Source organism: Sapajus apella, unplaced genomic scaffold, assembly GCF_009761245.1.
Source record: "Sapajus apella isolate SASKATOON/1434 unplaced genomic scaffold, GSC_monkey_1.0 scaffold29, whole genome shotgun sequence".
Taxonomy (NCBI): domain Eukaryota; kingdom Metazoa; phylum Chordata; class Mammalia; order Primates; family Cebidae; genus Sapajus; species Sapajus apella.
Window position 1 is genome coordinate 23239180 of NW_022436969.1, and position 17959 is coordinate 23257138.

The 17959-nt window shown below is 40.7% G+C and overlaps 1 protein-coding gene and 1 pseudogene across 4 annotated transcripts in view; one reads left to right on the top strand and one right to left on the bottom strand.

Moving 5' to 3' along the window:
• Positions 1–1048: 1048 nt before the first annotated feature.
• The window catches only part of SPIRE1 (spire type actin nucleation factor 1), a 206589-nt gene continuing 189678 nt past the window's right edge, over positions 1049–17959 (bottom strand). For 2 of the 4 annotated variants that reach the window (XM_032293430.1, XM_032293429.1), the window contains 8 exons: positions 17147–17237; positions 15591–15733; positions 11787–11960; positions 6786–6923; positions 6129–6199; positions 5562–5589; positions 5332–5468; positions 1049–2828 (listed from right to left, as the gene is read on the bottom strand). In XM_032293430.1, coding sequence (XP_032149321.1) covers positions 2570–2828; positions 5332–5468; positions 5562–5589; positions 6129–6199; positions 6786–6923; positions 11787–11960; positions 15591–15733; positions 17147–17237 — 1041 coding nt within the window. In that variant the 3' untranslated portion in view covers positions 1049–2569. The remainder of the gene's footprint in view (positions 2829–5331; positions 5469–5561; positions 5590–6128; positions 6200–6785; positions 6924–11786; positions 11961–15590; positions 15734–17146; positions 17238–17959) is intronic. The other 2 variants (XM_032293432.1, XM_032293431.1) reach the window with 1 other exon arrangement.
• On the top strand, positions 3421–3987 carry LOC116561563 (annotated as a pseudogene).

The following is a 17959-nucleotide window of genomic DNA, read 5'->3' on the forward strand; positions in this document are numbered from 1 at the left end:
TTTTTTTTTTTTTTTAGACGGAGTTTTTGCTCTTGTTACCCAGGCTGAAAGTGCAATGGCGCGATCTCAGCTCACCACAACCTCTGCCTCCTGGGTTCAGCCAATTCTCCTGCATCAGCCTCCTGAGTAGCTGGGATTACAGGCACGCGCCACCATGCCCAGCTCATTTTTTTTGTATTTTTTTAGTAGAGTCGGGGTTTCACCATGTTGACCAGGATGGTCTCGATCTTGACCTCATGATCCACCCGCCTCGGCCTCCCAAAGTGCTGGGATTACAGGCGTGAGCCACCGTGCCCAGCTGGTTAAGGATTTTAAAACCAAGCTCCACAAGCTCTTAGTGAATTACCCTATGGAAACTACCTAGAAGTTTTGAGGGGGGTGGTACAAAGGGGGGTTAAATGCAAGACTTTGTTTTGGCAACAAAAAATGACAGTAATTTGATGTCTACAATTTTAACTGTACCATGTCCCCTTTCTTACACACTTTCTGCAGATTGTTTCGTGTGAATGCACCTTCCATGTGACTTCTTTAATGCACTGGCATACTCTGTTAATGCTGTTGAAGAATATATGTTCTATGCTGTGATAAGAGGTGATCGTAATGCCCAACTCATCCGATACAGCATCATAAATTGAAGTGAAAGAGATTTACTAGATGTTTGTTTTATGAATGTGAATGAAAGTCTTATTTTGGGGGTGTAGTTTCTTATTTTTTAATAAAAACAGTAGTCATTATTTTAAAAAGCACATTCTCCTAGGTGCATATTTATATACATATACAAACACCTTTTCCTCCCCCTTGTGCCCTTCTGGGTAGTCATTTTAAAAACTCAAGCCTGGGGTCAACAAGGGGGTAGATTTATACTCCCACCTAACTGTCTGGAGTATAGAGTTCAGATCGTCTCTTAGGAAGTTTTATAAATGAGATTCACCCAGTATAATTCTTAAACAGGGGTCTTTAAAATAATTTAAACACTTAAGTAATCAATAAGGGTTCTCTGAAGGCCCACTTTTACATGCAAATACAGACGAACTGTTAACATGCATTATTTTAGTCAACTGGTAAAATTTATTTCATAAGTAATTTTAAGCCATTTACTAAACTGTAAATTTCAATCCATTAAAAACTACTACTGGAACAGTTCTGAGGTATTACTGTTAATTTAGTATAGAAATGTTACTGTATTTTGATGTGGTATGAAATGCAGCCGCCATGCCTCTCATGAAACGGTGCTATCATGGAGCTGACTACAGACATGTCCTATGCTCTCAGGAAATTATTGTGCATGTGCATTAACAGGTTTTCTGAACATTAATGGCAATTTAATTGGTTGGTCATTTGTAAGCATACCAAAATAACGTATAGCCCATAGTATGGGCCAAACACACTGAGACATTTGAGGCATACAACACTACCCCCAGTCTACTTTCATCAGAAACCCAACCTACTCGCTCAAGTCATTTACAAGGAAAACTAGTGCAGAAAGCACCCTAAAAATATTGCCTGTCAGCAGGTTAATTTTCTTCTAACGTTAAAAGAAGTAGATATTTTTTCTTTTAAAATTCATTTATAAAAATAAATTTCAGTTTGAGACCCTACGTAACAAATTGTGGCTTAATTTAGTCGAGATGGATGTATTATAAAGTTATGAAAAATGCAGTTGAAAACACATGAGCTCCAGCTCATTTCTACAGCGTGGCCAAGAGCTGCCACTCTACGCTGTTGCAACCCTTCTCATAGGTAACCAAAATGTGCTCAACTTCTTGACAAACTTTTAGCCTTCCTTTGTCCTGAAACTCCCATAAAACCTTAATTCTTAGACCAACATTATAAAACTATTAGTAACCATAATACATTCAAGATAGGAAATGAAGACCTGTCACCCACTCAGGAGATACTGATCCAGGGCACTGGGACAACACGGCCACTCAGGGGAAATAGTCACCCTTGAGGGTGTACAGCTCTTCAGATGTTTTGCACTAGAATGCAGGCATAAAGTCCCTTACGTAATTTTCATCTCCAAGCAACAGTAATTTAAAAATCAGTTGGAAAGTGTCAGCAGGTGCTTCTAGGTTCTGTGCTGTGAGCCCCCAGGTCCTGGCGTTGTAGGGCTCTAGATCTCTCTGTACACGGGATAGAAACACAGTCACATGGAAATGCCAATATGACTTACTGCTTAGGGCTGTGCTGACATCGGCATCTCTGTTAGACTGGTTCTCACAGGAGAAGCTTCTTTTTGCCTTAGTCAGGAGATTATTCGAGGAATAGTAAAGAACTGAACCAAGGAAGGAGTTACTGGCTTCCAAAGCCACACACACACACACACAAAAGCAAGTTTCAAACTGTTCTCCTCTCTCAGTGCAAACAAGCAATTGGCGGACCTGTCACATATCGTCAATCGATATGAACACAGCATTCAGTCTGTGGAATAATGTGATGCAGCAAAAATCTGATCTAATGCAAATTCAAGCCTATTAAATAAAACCACAGAAAGGAGAGCCAGCCCGGCTCAGTGTTCTTGCGCACGGACACTGACTCTGAGCACAAAGGCAGCTGAAAGGCACGAGGCTCAGATCTCACTGATCGTCCTCTCCGAAGGGCAGTACTCCGAGGGTCCTGGCGAGGACATGTAGAAAGACTGCGTTTTCCTTTTCAAACGGGCCCTTTTGTTGGCCAACACCAGACTGCGCCGGCTTGAACTGATGATTTCCGAAATGAATTTCTTGCAGTCCACACACACCTCCATGGTGCTCCAGTCCTCCATCAACTCTTTGGGAAACTGGAGTTCTTCATCGGATTTGTCCATAGACTTAGATTTTGAGGAGAACCTGGGGGAAAAACAATAGAAAACAAAACAGAAGCCCAGCATTGTTACTTACAGGTCTACTGCAATATTAAGAAAATATGTGTTAAAAAAAGGTAAATTTGTCAAAACATCATGGAATGGATGAGTGATTTAATCATATGTTCTTCCAAAAAATTTCTTATTTGAGACAAGGCTCAAAAATGTTACTTAGAAAAGAAAGCAGGGGGCCAGGCATGGTGGCTCATGCCTGCAATGCCAGCACTTTGGGAGGCTAAGGAGGGCAGATAACCTGAGGTCAGTGGTTCAAAGCCAGCCTGGCTAACATGGCGAAACATGGTCTCAACTAAAAAAAAAAAAAAAAAAAAAAAAATTAGCTGGGCGTGGTGGTGTGCACCTATAATCCCCACTACTCTGGAGGCTGAGGCAGGAGAATCACTTGAACCCGGGAGGTGGAGGTTGGAGTGAGCCGAGATGGCACCACTACATTCCTGCCTGGGTGACAAGAGCAAAACTCTGTCTCAAAAAAAAAAAAGAAAGAAAAAAAGAAAAGAAAGCAGGAAACATGTCTTATTAAGAAACAGGCACTGCCCAGACTATCGAACAATACAGTCAGGATGACTAAAGGTGACTCCAAGAAACCACAGGGCAAGATGTCTGCTTATGGCTTCTTTGTGCAGATGTGCAGAGAAGAACATCAGAAGAAAAACCCAGAGGTCTCTGTCAATCTTGCAGAATTTTCCAAGAAGTGCTCTGAGAGGTGGAAGACAATGTCTGGGAAAGAGAAGTCTAAATTTGATGAAATGGTAAAGGTGGATAAAGTATGCTATCATTGGGAAATGAAGGATTATGGGCCAGCTAAGGAAGGCAAGAAGGAGGATCCTAATGCACCCAAAAGGCTACTGTCTAGATTCTTCCTCCTCTGTTCAGAATTCCCCAAGATCAAATCCACAAACCCTGGCATCTCTATTGGAGGTAGAGCAAAAAAGCTGGGTGAGATGTGGAACAAGTTAAATGACAGTGAAAAGCAGCCTTACATCACTAAGCTGGCAAAGCTGAAGGAAAAGGATGAGAAGGATGTTGTTGACTATAAATTGAAAGGAAAGTTTGATGGCACAAAGGGTCCTGCTAAAGTTGACCAGGAAGACGAAGATAAAGAAGATGAGGAGGAAGAGAAGGAGGAAGAAGAAGGAGGGAGGAGGAAAGAGGAAGGAAGGAAGAGGGAAGAGGGAGGAGGGAGGAGGGAAGAGGAGGGAGTAAGAGGAAGGAAGAGGGAGGAGGAGAAGGAGGGAGGAGGAGGAGGAGGAAGAAGAAGAAAAATAAACTGTTTATTTGGGGGGAAAAAAAACTAAACTAAAAACTCTTAACCAACCTTCTAGAATTCTTGGAAAACAGGGTATTCACCTGCTTCCCAATGAACATTAGCTAACTGCAGATGGCATGTCAGACTATAGGAAATTCAAATAAATTTATCTAATCCCAGGACACATCCTAAAAATTATCTTTTGACCAGTTTTCTCATCATTTACGTATTTAACAAACAAGCCTCTCCCTCTCCAACAATTCCCTGTAGTTGTGCGATTATTTACTGGGATTCCAAGGAGCTGGAGTTAACTAGACCAACATCATAACAGATGTTTCCAGGAATGTTTGAGATAACTAGGAATCATCTACTCATTTACTATTTTAATTAAACCAAACAGGATATAAACAGATAGTCTACAGTAGGTTCAGAGTAAGTATAGAAAACTGCAGCAGCTGTTACGTGCACTGCCTCGAGTTCACTGACAGTTCACACCCAGAGGTTTCAGAGGAGGGAGCCCACGCACAGGGGCAGATGTTTCAGGCACAAGATTCATTCTGGGCTTACAATTTCCTTGTCTTGCTCTCCACAGAGCCATGGCATGTGGATGGTGCATCCTAAAGCCCAGCCTCTCAGCCCTGCCAGCTTGAGGCTCGAGCTGGCCTACCTCCTTCCATCTTTCTTAAGGCCCAGAACTAACCTTACCGTGCACCAAATGCAAAAGGACTGATACTCAGGTGGTATTTTTTCGTTCATTTTCAGCTTTTGGCATAAAGCTTTATTTCTGCCTTTACAATAGTAAAGTCAATCAAAGCTATGGCAGAACATTGTAAACAGGATTAAACAGATTTCTTTTAAAACTAGGCAAGGAGGAAAGAAGGATGAGACTGTTACATTCCAATTTCCAACTCCATTGAAAATAAGGTCAGTTTTAAAGATGACTCTTATAGGACACAGGAAAATAGTTGTTTCTAAAGAAGAAAAAAATTTAAACTATGTGATGAAAGTATCCTTCAAAAGTGGCTAGCCATTATCCTTTGAAAAGTTACCTTTGTGGAAGTTTTAGAGATTTGTGTGCAAGTCTAAAACTGTATCAAAACCAACCAACCAACAAACTAACCAACAAAAACCCCTTGAGCCAAAACCCTAACACCCAACCACAGTCCTCAAGAGTAGAACTCTTCTTCTGCAAAGGATGGTTTGACAACCCAGGCCCCTTGCTTACCTGGCAATGCTCCGAAGTGGCCGATGATGAGCAGTGGAGGGTTTATCTGACCTCGTACTACTTTCCCCTCTTTGCAGAGCAGAAGGTCCCAGTGAAAAGATAGGAAGAGTGGAGTATGGCTTGGATGGCAGCCGCATCTATTATCCCAAATAAAACTGACAATGAGCAGTACTGTTAAAGAGGCAGTCACTAAAAGAAACACAAGTATAACTAAATCAAGCTTAGCTTACCTTTTTGCAACACTGTGAGCACACCGGCCTGTACACAAAATCATAAATGTTACTTGGTATGATACAGTGGATGCAACCGAGAGTTAGAGAAGCCTATGGCAGTACAGTTGTAAGTTTCTACAATAAACTGTAAAACTCTCCCTCCTTCTATTAGAATGTAACAAACTGACACACTGCAAATTGCCAAAAAGATAATCTACAGAACTTAACTCTTACATTGTCTCCTATAAAAGGACCAACTTACATCTGTTTGGAATTTTGTTATTTGTCTATCCGGGAATTGCATGGTAATCACATCTTATTTTTTTCTGTTCAAACATGACATATTATTAGAATGATCTTAGGTAAAATAAATAACATACAGAGAAACATTTTCTAAGCTCAATATCAAATAAATGTTTGGCTCCCTCTCTTGAGGAAATCAATGTTCCGAACCTGCAAGGACAGCACAAGGTAACAACTGAATGGGTTATTTCTAATTTTATTCCTGTGTAGAAAAATGGTGAGATAAGGTAATTCTCTTACAACTGTTAAATTTATCTTTTCATCAATTACAAAATACCTTACCTCTTACAGAACTGACAAGTATAAGACCAAGTGAAGAAGGAAAACCTCCTGGTTCGGCAACAAAAGCAGAGCTAAAAAACACAAATTTAAGAGGAAAAAAGAAGCATTGCCAACAGCAAATTTCCTAATATCCATGTTTGAATATGCTTAACATCTATATATGGGGAAGCTGAATAGACAGGAAAAGGAAGATAATTCAGAAATCCCGTTTATAACAGTTGGCTCTGTGATGCTGATAATGCAGCTCTGTATTTAATTATAATTCTATTTCAAAAGATAATAAAAGGCCACAGCTCTCAAGTTTCTCCTCATCATGGAAGGTTTCTGAAAAACCCTCCTTTGTTTCTCAGACACATTTTCTTTACAGATCCTTTAAAAGTGTACGACTAAATGCACATACGACTTTATGAAGGCATATCGTTATTTGTTATGGTTGCTCGAAAGCCTTCCAGTTTTGATTTTTAAGGGAAAAACAAAAATGCCCCCTCTTGTGAACGAGGCAGCACAGGCGCTGTCTGCTAGGATATGAACATCGCACCTCCCAAATCCCCTCTAAGATATGTTGCCACCTGGCTAGCAGATAACTCCTTCAGGAGACCATGCATGGGACTAGCCATTCTTCTACTCTTCTGATCAATCAACTTTAAACAGTGCTACCTTTCCTTTTTTCAAGGCGGTGTAGATGTCTTTATACTGTTGGTATTTTTCCAGCTCTGCCTTCACCAGGACCTGGCGAATATGCATCACTTCTTCCACAGTAAGAGCGAGGCATTCCACTGGGTAGCAGAATTCCTCCTGAAATTCAAAATGTCACATGAATAAGAGACTCCCACCCTCTGTTCTGGAAGCGCAAAATTTTCCTTCAGATCAGACACCTGATTAGTAGCTTCAGAGAAGAAAAGAGGTTTCCCAATACCTGTGGGAAGAGCTGGCTCCCTCTGGGGACCACATCATTTCTAATCACACTAAGGCTACAGATGGCAGAAAACATTTGGGGACCAAGTGATCTACTGAAATTTCCAATAAATGAAAGTTCCTCACATTTGCTCAGGTATTCTGACTCAAGTAACTATTCTGTTAAGCAGGGCTATATATCTATGCTTGAAATATTGAAAAAAATTTTATTCTAAACCAATTTTATGTCAGTTTTCTCCTATGCTTATAAAAAAACATTACTTAGTGTTGTGTTGTACACTATATACCAATAGATAAAAAGTAAATCTATATTGGTCCTTTTTTTTTTGGCAGCAGGGTCACATTGTGTTACCCAGGTTGAGGGCAGTGGCATGATCATGGCTCACTGTAGCCTTGACTTCCTGGGCTCAAGTGATCCTCCCACCTCAGCCTCCTAGGTAGCTGGGACTACAGGTACACGCAACCATGCCCAGCTAATTTTTTGTACTTTTTGCAGAGATCGGGTTTCACTATGTTGTCCAGGCTGGTCTTGAACTCCTGGGCTCAAGTGATCCACCCACTTCTGCCTCCTAAAGTGCTAGGATTATAGGCGTGAGCCACCATGCCCAGCCTGGCCCTGTTTTTTTTTTTTTTTGAAACAGAGTTTCACTCTTGTTGCCCAGGATGGAGTGCAATGGCGTGATCTCGGATCACCACAACCTCCACCTCCCAGGTTCAAGCGATTCTCCTGCCTCAGCCTCCTGAGTAGCTGGGATTACAGGCATGCAACACCATGCCCGGCTAATTTTGTATTTTTAGTAGAGATGGGGTTTCTTTAGGTTGGTCAGGCTAGTCTTCAACTCCTGACCTCAGGTGATCCACCTACCTTGGCCTCCCAAAATGCTGGGATTACAGGCATGAGCCACTGTGCCTGGCCGGCCTGGCCCTGTTTTTAAAATTGGTTTGTGGTACCCAGAATAGCCAAAAGAAGATGGTTAGTAATTTTTACTGAGAAGCATTATTTAGTGATCAGTTACATCAGCACACTTTACAAATTCTAATGGTATGAGTGAAACTGGAACATGAAACTGCTGGAGCCATTTATACCCAAAAGGCAGTCTCTCCAGGCTACTCCACAGTTCTCTACATTTCTGTTTTTACTTTCAACAACTGCTGATAGTCAGCACTGGAAAGACTAGAGAAATGTAAAATAATTTCACAATAAATATTTATGTTGGCTGTCTTGTGTTAATGGTTTCCCTACCAGCAGCTGCGGAAGATGTTGATGTAACTGATCTCACTGAATAAGAGCCTCACGCCCATCCGCTCCCCATCCGGCCCCACACTTGATTGGTGGATCTCAGAGAAAGACAGAACAGTCTTGTGCATTCGGACCCTGCCAGGCTGCAAGGGGCCATTGTGGTGCAGTGACACTGAAACTGAATGTTCTCAGTACAAACACATTATAATTCACTCCCACACACACACAACAGCATCGCTCACAGGCTTTCTGGAATCCAACACGCCAGTGAGAAAACATAGGACTATGAATGCAGTCAGTTTATAGAGCTTTAACAATCATTTCTGTCTTTCAATCAGAGAAAAACAAAAATAAATCTAGGTTGCAAACTTGTCAAACATTAGCATTTTACTTAAAGAAGTAGTCTGAAGAACGACTGCATTTTACTAAAAATCCATACAAAACTATCTCTGTTCAAGCTAACTTAAGGAAATTACATTTGCTTAAAAATGCTTTCAGAAAAATCCTGCAATTGAATTTTTAAGATGAGGAGCTTATTAGTATAAGAGGGCAGGTGAGTAAGTTTATCCAGAAAGATTAAGGCTCTAAGATGCTTAAAATATTCATTTAAAAAATCAACGATCACAGTTTTCTCTTTAAACAGGAACTACGTTCAGAGATGATAGGATTAAATTGGCGTGTTCGTGTCTGCTCTGTTTTGCTCCAACTTCAGAAAAGAGTAGCTTTAATTGGGAACAATAAACTGCCTTTCTGAAGGTTAGGCCATTCAAACTGTGCACTAAGTAAGTAGTGTTAGCTGAACACAACTGAATGATGGCATTTCTCAGCTTTTAATGTATTTCAGAAGTTTTGCTATTATTTTTATTCATCAGTGATGAGTATGACTAGGGTATACTTTCTGATGGCTAACTATGACAAAATGGCTATACTGCAACAAAATAATGTGGGAGTCTAGCACATACCCAGGTAAACACTACTAGATTTATTATGTAGCAAATAACCAGATAATCAGATTTGCTTTTGTGCATGCCAAGAAGACAGCAAACAGTACCAAATTTAACTGTCTTTATAACGTAGATACCTGAGCTGTAAACCCTTCAGGCAGATGGCGATTTTTTCATTTGTAGAGATACGCTAGCATGGCACAACAGACCTGACAGCTTGCACCTCCCTCTCTTCAGTCTTGAGTCACAAAAGGGCTTAGCAAATCACACTTTCAACTCACTGCTTTGACCCACATGAAAATCCAGTACTTCATGGGATACAATTTATTTATTTTTTCATTTTTTTGAGAACAGTGGCACGATCTTGGCTCAGTGAACCTCTGCCTCCTGGGTTCAAGTGATTTTCGTACCTCAGCCTCCTGAGTAGCTGAAATTACAAGTACGCACCACCACACCTGGATTACTTTTGCGTGGAGATGGGGCTTTGCCGTGTTGGCTAGGCTGGTCTTAAATTCCTGACCTCAAGTGATCCGCCAGCCTTAGCCTCCCAAAGTGCTGGGATCACACCTGTGAGCAACCATGCCTAGCCATCATGAGATATAATTTTAAAATAGTGGATTTTTGTTTGTTTTCTTGATCTTTTTTTAAAAAAAACATTCAAGCAGACTACCCTTTAGTGAAATAATTTCCATCCGGTCAAATGCTAATGTTTTAATTTTGGAGTTTTCCCAAGGACAACAAAACTTTAATGCAACATAAAAGAAAATGATAGTTACTAGAATAGTGTTAATTATTTTTTTCAGTTTATAAAAATATTAATTTGACACCTCCAAAGCCAAATTAAACTTGCACAGATCTTGTAGAGCTACTAGTGCTCTGGAATGTGGAGGGCACTCAAGGTTGCAGTGAGAGCAGGAGCCCTTTCCCAATACGCCACTGCCTGGGGCTCCCACTGCAAGTGTTCGGCCCATCTGAGTGGCCAGACATGGCTGGGGGAAGGACCACAGTAGCACAACTCTAGTTCCCTTGCTTGCCCATGTGTCAATGGGACTCCCAAATTCAGGAAAGGAAGGCTAAATCTTAGAGAGCTTTAATGAAGACAATAACGTGCTATAAGACTTTAAACTTACTTCTATTCATGTCATTAAAACTGCTGAGTATTTTTGATACTATACTGGCTATATTTTACCATTCAAAAGGGGTCAGTTAGCCAGCACAGAGACAGCTAATGTAAAATTTTGGTTATTGTGCCACAGAGAGAAATGGGAACAGATATCTTTTATACAGTGTTCATGATTAGTAAAAACTTCATAAATAAGTAACTGGTATTTGAAAATTACCCAAAACAACCATTGCTTTTTGAGTTTTTAATAAACCAAAGAGAGGCAAATTTAAATAAAAATAGCAACTATTACGTTTACTCTCCTCAACCAACTATAAAACTCAAAGTGAATCCTTTCTTTGCCTAAAGTGGTATATGGCCTTAGTGTACAGATATCTCTGTTTGGGGAGAATTGATAATAAAATGCCAGCAGTTTCTTCAATAGGGGCAGGAGTGACAGGAGTTAAAAAGCCACTCTGGCACCTGACCACATGCTGACCAAGGGCACATCTAAAATAGGAAAAAAAGGACAGAGATTTCCCCTGCATTTCATGACAAAGATCAGAGAAAGAAATGTGTTATGTCTTATTTACATTGAGTCTCCTTTCTATACTAAGATGGGCAAGAAAGAATAACCAAGAAACCAGCTGCAGGGTCATCTGTCAAGGACAAGATTAGTAAATCCAGGGCCTTAGAGAGCCAGGCCTTGCCTGCTGTGGCACAAAGGCTGCTCTGAACACCTGCTACGTGGTAGCAGCAGAAGTTCTGATGTGGTCCTGGAGCTTTTTATTTCACTTAGAAATGTGAAGGTTCAAATAATGGTGTATTATTCTGTGTAAAAAAACCTCAAAAAACAGTAATGTAATGCAGAACTATTTAAAATAGCCACATCAATAAAAAGGAAACTTAAAATTTATCTCTGCAGAGAAGTAACATACACCCTGACTGTCATAACACAGCTTCATGACAGGTGCTGGGAACACACAGATTTCCTGAGCCCACGTCCTGTGTATGCAGGTGTCTGTGGGCAGGTGGAGTCCACCATGGCTATCTGGCCTGGCAGGAGGCTGCTCTGCCCACGGAATAAGTGAGCAAATAGTCTTCTGGTGGTGGGGGGAGGCCCTAGGAGCAATGCACCCCACGGGCTCAGACTGCCTGCTGCACACAGAGAAAGATGGCAGCACTGTCCCTGCTATACAATTAGATCACCTGAGGAGACAAACACCCACAGGTGCCTCTTATCTGATGCTGCATTTTTAGTTTGTTGTCCTTTCACAGTTATTTCCCCTTCAACTGAGACCACAGCATGATCAGTGCATCCTGCACAAGAGTGGAATCAATGATTGGAAGCAAAGTGCTATCTAAGCTGTTAATTCTCAGAGAGCGCAACAGTTGAGGTGTCACCGTCAGAGATACAGAGAATGAAATAATCCCAGACCCAGCAGAAAGAGGCCAACCTTTGAGGATTTCCACCTGCTGGTAAAAGCTCTCTCACACAGATAATACATAGCCCCTGCTACCCCAAACATGGCTGCTTCAAAAGGATGAGAGCTGAGCAGAGAAGCTGTTTGTATGGTAGAAAAAAGTGGTCGGAAAGGCGTCCTTGGCCATACACTGGTTATCCTAGGAACCTGAACAACAGATAAGGGAAAAAGAGAACGGCAGGGGGAAAAGAACAGGAGAAAATAATGCTGAACACAAATGAACTACACATAGTGATTACAGATCACAAAAGGAAAACAAAACAAAAAACACCATAAGGATGGATTAGTCCATGCCAATGCCTGCATCCACAAGTATAAATCAGTGATGAAATCACGAAGTTTTTCCTGCAGAATCTGTGTTCACACAGCAGGGATTTTTCTAATTTAGAGTCCTGTGAACACTCTGAGTTTCCTCAGTGGGGCCTGTTGTGACGAAGGACAGAGGCAACTGCTTACTGTGCCCGAGAAAGCATAAGGACATGTGCCAGGCAGCCACTTGTGCCAACACGAGGTGCCTTTAGACTAGATGAGCACTCGCCCTCAGTTATTTGATCAAATGATGAAAAAAATTACTTTACACATCACAAGGGAGGGAGATACAATAAAAATAAAAATAATCAGCTGGGCGCAATGGCTCATGCCCGTAATCCCAGCACTTTGGAAGGCCGAGGCGGGTGGATCACCTGAGGTCGGGAGCTCAAGACCAGCCTGACCAACATGGAGAAACCCTGTCTCTACTAAAAATGCAAAATTAGCCGGGCATGGTGGTGCATGCCTGTAATCTCAGCTACTCGGGAGGCTGAGACAGGAGAATCACTTGAACCCGGGAGGCAGAGGTAGCGGTAAGCCAAGATCACACCATTGCACTCCAGCCTGTGCGACAAAAGCGAAACTCCATCTCAAAAAAAAAAAAAAAAAAAATTATCAATAAAACATTCCTGCCATTTTCAGTTGAGGAGTTATAAACACAAACTGATTCTACGTTTTCTAAAATGCAGCTACATTTTTAAATTAATTACACTTATAAAAACAATACTTACCAAGCTATAGGGCGTTACTACAAGGTATGATTTTATGGATTTCCCAAGATAAGCTATTAGCAAGAAAGATCATTTAATTTTGTCTCCACTGGTGCTCGGAGGCCTGTATGAACTCTGCTCCTTGCCCTCAATCTGACGACCATTGTTGAGTGCTGACCAGAGGGGCCCTCCCACTGCCTGCTTGCCGAGACCTTCTTCAGTGATTGCAAATTAGTTTATCTTGCTCTCCTTCCTGCTCCACAAAGTAACAGTGCATGGCCTGACCAAGCATACACTAAGAGCTCCAGGAAACAGACATGTTCATGGGCCCTTGGTGTTGGCTCAAGGTCTTAGCATAACTTCTATTATTAGCTGAAACTACTTTACAGCAAATCTGATAGTTCCTTTACATTGTTAATTTTAAACTTAAGTCTAACCTCAATAATGACATTGTATGATCACGTAAGAGCCAGTTACAAGCTAAATGATAGACTGGCTTCTAGGAAAAGCTGTGTGAAGACGAGAATACCCTAATAATTAGACTTATGAAAAAAAACACAAATTATCTCTTACATATATATACATACACACACATACACACACATACACATATGTGTGTGTATATATGTATATACACTTTTTAGAGACAGAGTATTGCTCTGTCACCTATGCTGGAGTGGAGTGGCACAATCTTAGTTCACTGCGGCGTCAAACTCCTGGGCTCAAGAGACCCTCCCTCTGCAGCATCCTGAGTAGCTGGGATTACAGGCACGCACCACAACATCTAAGTTTTTAATTAAAAATTTTGTAGAGACAGAGATTTCATTGAGTTGCCCAGGCTGGTCTCAAACTTCTGGCCTCAGGCGATTCTCTTCCTTGGGCCTCCCAAAGTGCTGGGATCACAGGGGTGAGCCACTGAGCCTGGCCCCTCTTACGTGTTTTAAAGTTGTGATAATAACGATATATTTTGGTAAAAGCAACAACTTATTCACATGAAAACAAGTTTTTGGATTTTTAAGTTTGAATCCGTCTGGTCAGAGTTCTGTTTTCCTGTTGGTAAACCACTGACAAGGCTACAATTTGATCAAATAGCTGTGTTTTGGTGATTATTCTAGAGCTAGAAGAATTTCTATCAGGTATGGCCATAAAATTGTTAGTTCTTCAATTGCACTGTTTTGGAATAGAGATGACTGACTAAATGTTAACATTCTAAGCTCTGTTCAAAATCCTTGTCTTTGGCTGGGCATGGTGACTCGTACCTGCAATCCCAGCACTTTGGGAGGCTATGCTGGCCAACATGGTGAAACTCTGACTCTACTAAAAATACAAAAAATTTAGCTGGGCTTGGTGGTGCAGGCCTGTAGTCCCAGCTAGTCAGGTGGCTGAGGCATAAGGGTCGCTTGAACCCGGGAGGTGGATGTTGAAGTGAGCCAAGATTGTGCTACTGCATTCCAGCTAGCAACAGAGCGAGACTCAGTCTCAAAAAAACAAAACAAAACAAAATCCTGTCTTCACAATAACTGCATTATCTCCCATCTGTTATTACTTTAATTGAAACTCTAACAATTCGTCACAGCCTTATAAAAAAGGACTTAAGCATTAAATGTATTCTAGTATTTTTTATTCTAGAATAAAAAATACTAGAATATTTTTTCTAGAATATAAAATATTTTCTAGAATAATATTTTAGAAATATTTAGAAAATAAAATATTTTCTAGAATAATATTTTATTCTAGAATAAAAAATACTAGAATACATTTGTGTTTGAATACATTGTGTTTGAATATTTGAAAACACATTAGATATCTGACTGTGGGTAGAATATTAATTGTAGCCATGCATCTTGCCTATAAATATTTCAGAAGCCAAGTGGGGCTACAAAAGTGTCTTTGGAGAACTCCTTTGGCTGGGACATCTATTAATTCCTCCTGGCAGACCCTTGTGTGCTGTCCACTGTCCTGAGAAATGGGCACCCACTGTAAGAACCTGCAAGTCTCTGGAAAACAGCAAAAACTGTTAACCAGTTCAACCAAAAGAACACTACTGGCCCCAAAAATCACAAAACATACTAGAAAACAATGTACAGTGGTTATTAATGGATCAAAATTCTCCCTCTTGTACTTTTGCCTCAACAATATCATCTACTGTAGTCATTTTGCTAAGAATTTTTTTGGTCAATTTTTAACAATTTTTATAGCATTTGAAAGAAAGCAAGCATTTCTTTAGTAATAAACCATACTTTCAACCACTGATAAATTTTCTGGAGAAAAAAAGAGCTCAAAATGAACAAACACTGTCAAGATTCATTTAAGTTACGGATAGTGTTTGGACAAGGTGTCACTCTGTCGCCCAGGCTGGAGTGCAGTGGTACAATCATAGCTCACTGCAGCCTTAACCTCTTGGGTACAAGTGATTCTCTCACCTCATCCTCCCAAGTAGCTGGGACCACAGGTATGCACTACCACACCGGGCTCATCATTTTAATTTTTGTAGAGATGGGATCTCACAATGTTGCTGAGGCTCGTCTTGAACTCCTGGAGTCAAGCAATCCTCCCACCTCGGCCTCCCAAAAGTGTTGGGATTACAGGCATGAGCCACTATGCACAGCTGTTTGTTTTCTTTAGCTATTAAGTAAGTTATTCAAAGTTCATTCTAACTTTTGCAAGTTCTTTTCTCCTTATCATCTTCATAAGAAAGCTAATGACTTTAGGTCTTCCATTTGATCCCTAAGTTACTAGTGGTCTTTCCTGTACTTACAAGAGAGCGGGAACTCTGCCTGGAAGGAGGCAGGAACTGCCTCACGTTAGTAGGCGTTTCCTTTTCAATGGAATGTCGTCTCTGGGGTGGCTGCCGTCTCTCTGGCTGGGGTGTTGATGATATGGGCAGGAACTTTGGAGGCTCTAAAGATTTAACCAAATGAAATAAAACTCACTGTGAATTTTCTAACACAAAACCCTTTGACAGTTGTGACAAACACGGTATTTGAAGATGAATTATTTATTTCATTGGAGAGCTATTTTAAGATGGCAATGGTAATCCTTAGGAGCAGACTCTGAGGACTGTTACAGAAGAATCTTTGCAAAGTAAATTTGCTAAAGAAATAGCAAGAAAAAAGGTAGAATGTTAGGTGTGGCCAGAAAGATTCACAAATCATACAAAAATTTTCAAGTGTACCCTCTTTTTACATCCTCTTTTTAAAGATAAAATAAAGGACACCCTTCTTTCTACGTTTACCAAGACATTTTGTTTTTAAGTTTATATTAAACTGTATTTAAACTGCAAAAAGTAGGCTTCAGCTTTGATGTTAATATTGTACCACTGTCCTCCTCTGCCTAGTAACATTTTAAGATAGTGTTTAAAAGGAGAATGCTTTAGCATCTGAACGGTTCTGGATTCACTTTTTGAAAACTTAAGGAGAACATTAGAAATAAATTATGGTGCCAGAGTTTTATTTAGTGCTTCCTCCTACTCTATGTACAAAGTAGAGCTGCTAAAATGTAGTGGGTGTAGAAAGTGAGAGTCAACACAAAGTTACATATGATCCATCCATTTAGACCGCCCCACCAAGAGAAACCACTAAGGAAAATACAGATATAATTTCCACAGTCCAGAAAAGATACAGAATTCCATTATGTGATCCAACTGGGTCCCTACAATATTTAATAGGCTTGGCCAAATACCAATTGTGGATAACTAGCCAGCACTGACTACTTTTTATATAATCTGTGTAAATAATAAAAACACTACTTAAATAATTTTTGCATATGAGAAATCAAGCCAATATATAATTTTTAATCCTTCATAATGATCTTATAAATGAAAAGGATTATTAAAAGGCTTTAAAAATCCCTTAACTTTAGATATCTGTGTTCAGAAACTATCTCCTAAAGATTTATAAATGTGTTTTCACTATCTACACAGGTTTTTGAATATGGGTGTCTGTGGGTCGTAGGTGGAGTGATAATAAATATGGTTTTTTAGGGCTTCTGGTTTAAATTTAGCCAAGGAGGTACTCTATCTAAAACAAAACAAAACAAAACACATACAACTGATTTATATATTTCCCATGACTATTGTTCATAAAAACTAATGTGCCTGCTCTGTCATAAGACCCTGAGGCCTGGTGAACAGGTTATCCCTACCTTATGATGACACCCTTGGAAAATGAGTATTTCATCTCCTGATCAGTGAAATGCCAGAGTTAGTTCTTTCTACCCCAAATGATCACAAGGTACTCTGGAATCCTTGCTCTAGGTCAAGTGTGTTTTGTAATAAGATATCTGACTCTCGATCTTTGCACCACAACTACTCACTCTTCCTCGTGGACATGGCCTCCAGGACTGGATCTTCAGGGAAAGAGGGAGACACGCTGCTGCTGCTGGTCGACTTGTGCAGGGTTTCCTCCTGAGTGAAGTACAGGTGGAGAAATCGATTTCTTAGACATTTGTGCTCTCATGCTATATGCTACTTAATACCATTTTATTATTAAACAGTTATTTTAACATGAGGCACCAAATTACATCAAAGTTTCAAGGCAAGTGAAGACAAACTACAGGGGGTCTAAAATTAGACAGGTCTGGGTTTGTGCCTTGGCTCTGCCCTGATTAGGGTGATGTAACACTGAACATGCTTCTTTCTTTTCTTTGGAGACAGGGTCTCACTGTTTCTCTGGCTGCAGTGCAGTGGTGTGATCTTGGCTCACTGCAGCCTCCACCTTCTGGGTCCAAGTGATCCTCCCACCTTGGGTACATGTGATTCTCTCACCTCATCCTCTCAAGTAGCTGGGACCACAGGTGTGCACTACCACACCTGGCTCATTATTTTAATTTTTGCAGAGATGGGATCTCACAATGTTGCTGAGGCTGGTCTTGAACTCCTAGAGTCAAGCAATCCTCCCACCTCGGCCTCCCAAAGTGTTGGGATTATAGGCAGAATCAGTAGCCAGGATCACAGGTGTACACTTCCACACCCAGCTAATTTTTAAATTTTTTTGTAGAGACAGGGGTCTTCCTATGTTGCCCAGTCTGGCCTTGAGCTCAAGTGATCCTCCCACCTCAAAGTTCTGCAGTAACAGGTGTGAGCCACTGCACCAGGCCTGAGGATGCTTCTTATCTTAGTTTTATCAT